This window comes from Cebus imitator, unplaced genomic scaffold (assembly GCF_001604975.1).
Source record: "Cebus imitator isolate Cc_AM_T3 unplaced genomic scaffold, Cebus_imitator-1.0 Scaffold8, whole genome shotgun sequence".
Classification (NCBI taxonomy): Eukaryota; Metazoa; Chordata; class Mammalia; order Primates; family Cebidae; genus Cebus; species Cebus imitator.
The window spans coordinates 1,344,636-1,350,994 of record NW_016107323.1 but is presented as its reverse complement, the minus strand read 5'-3'; the positions used below and the strand labels follow the sequence as shown (position 1 = coordinate 1,350,994).

Genomic DNA, 6,359 nt, shown 5'->3' with positions numbered 1-6,359 from the left:
CGAGATCTCAGCTCACTCCAATCACAAGCAATCTCCACCTCCTGGGTTCATGCGATTCCCCTGCCTCAGCCTCCCAAGTAGCTGTGACTATAGGCACGTGCCACTACATCCCGCTAATTTTTTGTATTTTAGTAGAGATAGTTTTCACCAGGTTGGCCAGAATGGTCTCCATCTCCTGACCTTGTGATCTATCCGCCTTGGCCTCTCAAAGTGCTGGGATAACAGGTGTTAGCCACCAGCCCTGCCAGGCCTCAACTTTAATCAAGCCAAAAGTAGATAAATTACTATGCCTCCAAAAAAAAAAGGGATTTTTTCAGAGGAAAAAAACAAAACAAATTGTGTTTTCTGTCAAATTCTGGTAGCACCTGAAGTAAAGAGTAGTTAAGAAAGGGGATGGGGCCGGGCATAGTGGCTCAAATCTGTAATCCGAGCACTTTGGAGGCCAAGGCGGGGGGATCACCTTATGTCAGGAGTTCAAGACCAGCCTGACCAACATGGTGAAACCCAGTCTTAAAAAAAAAAAAAAGGGATGGATGGAGAGTTATTCAATTACCACTCATTTCCTGATATCTATTCAGTTCAGATTCTGATTTCTGGAAACTTTATAAGTTAGAACTGAAAGGAGACCTGGCTGGGAGCGGTGGCTCATGCCTTTGGGAGGCCAAAGCAGGCAGATAGATCACTTAAGCTCACGAATTCAATACCAGCCTGGACAACATGGTGAAACCCCCCTCTATACAAAAGATACAAAAGTAAGCTGGTTTTGGTGATGTGCACCTGTAGTCCCAGCTACTTGGGAGGTGAGAAGACGGCTTCAGACCAGAAGGCGGAGTGCAATGAGTGGAGATCACATCACTGCACTCTAGCCTAGGTAACAGAGCCAGACCTTGTCTCGAAAAATGAAAGGAGACCAGGCGCAGTGGCTCATGCCTGTAATCCCAGCACTTTGGGAGGCCAAGTTGGGTGGGTCACCTTCGGTCAGGAGTTCGAGACTAGCCTGGCCAACATGGTAAAACCGTCTCTACTAAAAAAAAAAATACAAAATTAGCCAGGTGTGGTGGGGCATGCCTGTAATCTCAGCTACTTGGGATGTTGAGGCAGGAGAATCACTTAAAACCAGGAGGTGGAGGTTGCAGTGAGCTAGAAACTGTGCCACTGCACTCCCAGCCTGGGCAACAAGAGTGAAACTCCATCTCAAAAAAAACAAAGGCAGATTCCTACCTCCTTCCAGAGTCTATGTCAAAAAAAACTTAGGTAAAGCCTGGGCATTCACGTTTAACGAGTACTCCAGGGGATTCTGAGCAGGTGGTCTGGAGACTACACTTTTATGGAACACTGTTCTGGAAAACCTTCATCCTTTAACAAGGTAGTCACCTAGGCTCACCAATTTCTTCCAGCAGGATTCTTTCTCCCTTGTCTTCTACACTTACTGTGAAAGCAAGGTAGGTTTTGCTGCTGTTGTTTATTCAGGGAAAAGGGGATGAGGAAGAAACAATATTTTAAAAAAAAAAAAGGAAAAGTGGACATTTTGAAGAGCTCCCTCCATTGTTTATCTTGCAATTAAAGTATAAAATCTTAACCTTCTTTTTAGTTGGTCCGAGTGTTGTGGGTTATTGTTAAGCTGATTTAACAAATATTTTAACTAATGGGAAAAGCCTCTGTATTTCCATTAATTTGTTTCCATTAATTTGCTGTGTTTGAAGCATAGATCCATTCCCTATAACTATGTTAAAAATAAATAAAATACTTTTAGAAGACAAAGTAAAAAATGCAAATTCAAATTATTAGTATTTTTCCTAAGGCTGCAACACACATCTAAATATATTTTTACATTTAATGCAGGCCTCAAGTATTTTTACATTTACTTCTAAGAATGCAATGTTTTCATTTCTTAAAAATTACAGAGATATAGGCCAGGCGGAGTGGCTCACGCCTGTAATTCCAGCACTTTGGGAGGCCGAGGTGGACAGATCACCTGCGGTCAGAAGTTTGAGACCAGCCTGACCAACATGGAGAAAACCCGCCTCTACTAAAAATACAAAATTAGCTGAGCATGGTGGCGCATACCTGTAATCCCAGCTACTCAGGAGGCTGAGGCAGGAGAATCGCTTGAACTCGCGAGGCAGAGGTTGCGATGGGCCGAGATGGCGCCCAGCCGACATGGCGCCATTGCACTCTAGCCAGGGCAACAAGAATGGAACTCCGTCTCAAAAAATAATAATTACATAGATATAAATGGATAAGGGCAAAAATCAGACGGATCGTGGTGATGGCATTAGGGGAGGTTTTCTAACGTGGTAATCTACCACAGGTGATACAGAACATCACCCAGGTGTCCTGTTCCCTTAAACATGCACCCAGCCTCCAAGCATTTTTCCAATATTGGAGGCTATAAATCCCTCAGTGGCTGTAACTCCTCAGTGGCGTAGGTCTAAGGAAGGATTTCCACGGTGTTTGCTACCAGCCAAAGGGAAAATTTATTCCTTTCCCTTCACCCAACTGTTAACTCTGGGCTAAAAAAGAGACACCCGAAGGAAAACGAAGTCACCCCAAGAGATTCCTGGTTGGTCTCCTCAGAGCCTGGGGTTTCCGGGTCCCCCTACCCCTGAGAGAATTAAGAGGAAGATTCCGGGCCGCCGTGATGACAAAGATAAGCATTTCCAGATCCCCTTTTCTCAGGACTTCCCTAAACAACATTTAGCAGATTACACTGCTGCCAAAAATATTTATTTACAACTGGAAGGGAAAGAAGGGGAAATAGGAAAAAAAGGACATTTTTAAAAAGCTATTTTAAAAGATAAAAATAGAAATTTCAAGTTTCTCAGGATGTGAAATGTGTCCGTCTGATCAACTTCGATTAACACATGCGCTAGCCCATGAGCGTTTCTTCGTCATTTTCCAGCGCTGCGCCCCGTTTGGAGGGTCACATCTACGCTGGCTTTAAAAGGCAAGCTGTGACCACGCTGGGCTCGACGAGCCCATCCCCCGTTTAAGAAGACACGTTACTCTCTCCTACCTTCAAGGTTGGACCACGGCCGCCTATCTTTCTCTGTTTCACAAACACAACTGGCAGGTCGGTTTCCGCGGCCAATTCCGAGAGCGCTCCTTCCAGGGCCCGACCGTCCTCTGTGGCACAAAAGCAGAGCGGAGCGTGTAAGGTCCTCCTCCCCCGCGGCCCAGCGGGAACTGCACCGGGGGCGGGGCTTCCGCCCCTGCCCTGCGAGCACCGGTTGCCCTTGGGTGGCTCCCCTGCAAGTTAGCATGACTTGCTGCAATTCTGACAAAGGCAGGAACTCACAATAAAGCTTGGACTCTGACCCCGGCAAATCTGCACACTAGCGGAAAACATGGCCTCTAGGCTAGATATAAATGTCTGAGTTCCGGTCAGAGTTAAATCATTGCACAACCCGCTAAAATTAAACGTCCTACTTTCCGGTAAATCCCGAATTCAGAAAAACTTCAATTAAGAAGCTTAATACACATTTATCTCAACTTTCACAAAACACCTTCCAATTTGATCTTGCTTTGAACTATGCATCTATACTGAATGCCAAAATCCAACTTCAATGTTTCCTTGAAATTTGAAACCGTGGAGCAAAATTAAGAACACTCTGCCTACCTGGTGCTTTCTTAAAAAGAATCCTGAAGCAATACACAACGCTACAGATGAGACCATGAACAATGGTAAAATTTCACAAAGGGTTAAACTCGGTGGAGAATACAGATTCTAGTTACACGGACATGAAACCCATTCATGAGACATAAATTACACCGACACTCAAAAGTATAGCTGCTTAATGGTAATAATAGTAGCTAACATGTCTACACTGGTTCACACATATTTACATTTCAACTTTACAACCACTCTATAAGTAGGTATTACCAGGCCAAACGTACAGACAGGGAAACAGGTACAAAAAGGCTCAGAAACTTGCCCAAGCCCAAGGAGCTACTCAACAGCAGAGGCAGGATTCAAACCCAGGCAGTGTGTATGCTCTTAATCACTATCCTGTACTGCCTGAGACAGTGAGGAAGCCCTGGGGTCGTCGTCGTCGTCGCCGTCGCCCCATTTAATAGTCTGTGTCCAGCTGGACATGCCACTTGATCCTTCTGAGCCTTGCTTTCCCCACTTGTAAAACGTGGAGACCCCCAGTGTTTTGCCAATCTCTCAGGATTTCTGAGGATTAAATGGTGTGAAAATTCCTGGAGAAGCATCCATAGTTACACTTTCTTAATGCTGTCAAGGACCTGTCAATCCACCCATCACGTTGTCGTCTGCATTTCAAGACAGTCTCTGTAAGAAACGATGCAATAACCATTTCTCCTCTGTCTGCAAACTGTCTCTACAAAGAGCAAGAGGAAGGAAACCGCCAGCCGACAGGAGCAGGTCTCACCTACCACATGTTGACGCTTTGTGTGACCGGGTGGAAACCGCAAACGCCACGAGCCTGCCTGGGTTTGGAAAAGCCTCCCCGCCAGCTCGCACTCAACTTAAAATATAATCTCCCCTTCCCTAGGACGCACACTACTCCCCCCAGGCGTAATGGTTTCATCCCCGCCGGCAGGCCATCCGCCGCGCGATCCCATCCCCGGGCTTTCGGCTTTGTCTGGTTTCACCCAACGCAGAGCTTACAGGAATTAGAGAATGGTGAAGACATCAGGCTCTCCTTCAGGACTCTTTCCACTCCGCTGCAAATGCCAGACTGAAGGAAACGGGTGAAAGGGATGCTGGTTCCTAAAGACTACGAGAAGCCACGCCCTGCGCCGAGCGGGCGGGCAAACTGCCAGAGTCAGAATGACAAAGCAGAAATCCACTCCTCGTGCAGCCCTGGCAACCTATGCTAATTGACTTAGCAAACTGAGAGCTCCTAATTGGGTGACACCACATCCTCTGCCTGCTTATAGCCGCCCAAAACTAAGAACAGAGCAAAAACAATTTGAGACAACTCTGGAACCAAATTTGGAATAAGTACGTTTTTACTGAAGAAACTAGGCTATGCTCTAAGGCAGTAACTCCAGAACTTTGCTACCTGTTGTCATCACGTGATGACCTTTAGAATCCTGGTGCCAGCTCCCACCCCCAGACATTCTGATGTTATTAGTATGGAGAGTGACCTGGGCCTCTGCGTTTAAAAAAACAAACAAACAAAAAAACACCTCCAAAGGTGATTCGAGTTGGCAGCAAAGTTTGGGACCCACTGCTCTGAGGTCATGGGTTAGTCACTTTGGCAATTCCCTAAAGGAAGTTATTAGGCTTTTTAAAAGAAACGTCTAGTTCATCCTGACTAACCCTGAAAAGAAATGACAAATTCTCAGGAAAACACCTAACTTCCCCTGAGAGCACCTCTTCCTTATCAGATTCTGAGTTTAGTTTTTATTGTTTGTTTTAAGGAAAACTGAGTGTCCTTCAACTCCAGCCACGCCCAGCCACCTGCAGCTGCTAAGGGGAGCCTGCTCTCTTATGCTTCCCTGCTCTTACACATGTTCTTACTCAGCACCGCACACTAGCAGGCTATGAATATTTGCTGAATAAATAATGAATGAATGAATGAATGAATGGCTCTCCCACTTCTTTGGATAATGCTAGATTGAATCACTCTCAGGTGAGAGCACTGCAGGCTCCTAAAAGCTAGCAGAAGCCACACTTCCGCTAAACAAGCAAACAGCCACTGCTAGGTCCCTGCCAGGCCCTTCCAAGGTGAAACTCAGAGGCTTGGTTTAGCCTCCTCACCCTCTAAATGGACACACACACTACACACACTAACTTAACACTTCCCCTGTATGGTGATTATTGACTTGAATGTTTCACCTGATTCTGGGGTCCCTAGAACAGATGATGGATCTAGTACATGGATGTTCAGGAAACAATGTGATTTAAGGAGGAAAGAAAGAAAAACATGAAAAGAAAGCTGGAACTAAGAGAGACTACAAAACATTATTTCTGGCTCCCAAGCCAAGCTCTGTATTAATCATTTTATATGCCTTTATCTCATTTAATCTACACAATGACCATGAACCAGGGTCATAAACTCCTCATTCTTAGAAATATATCAAAAATACACCTTATTTCGGGCCGGGCGCAGTGGTTCAAACCTGTAATCCCAGCACTTTGGGAGGCTGAGGCCATGGATCATGAGGTCAAGAGATCAAGACCATCCTGGCCAACATGGTGAAACCCTGTCTCTACTAGAAAACACAAAAAAAATTAGCTGGGCGTGGTGGCCTGTAGTCTTAGGTACTTGGGAGGCTGAGGCAGGAGCATTGCCTGAACCCGGGAGGCAGAGGTTGCAGTGAGCCAAATTCATGCCACTGCACTCCAGTCTGGCGCCTGGCAACAGAGCATGACTCTGTCTCAAAAA

The 6,359-nt window shown here is 45.7% G+C and overlaps 1 protein-coding gene across 3 annotated transcripts in view; it reads right to left on the bottom strand.

The window, feature by feature from the left end:
• Nucleotides 1–6,359, bottom strand: part of TXNRD1 (thioredoxin reductase 1) — a 115,446-nt gene that overhangs the window by 56,987 nt on the left and 52,100 nt on the right. The window contains exons 1-2 of one of the 3 annotated variants that reach the window (XM_017540468.2): nucleotides 4,634–5,045; nucleotides 3,017–3,126 (exon numbers count right to left, since the gene is read on the bottom strand). Coding sequence is in view for 1 of the 3 variants with exons in the window: in XM_017540461.2 (XP_017395950.2) it covers nucleotides 3,017–3,126 (110 nt within the window). In the remaining 2 variants the exon portion in view is untranslated. Of the gene's footprint in view, nucleotides 1–3,016; nucleotides 3,127–4,633; nucleotides 5,046–6,359 lie in introns of those variants that run through there. The other 2 variants (XM_017540461.2, XM_017540477.2) reach the window with 2 other exon arrangements.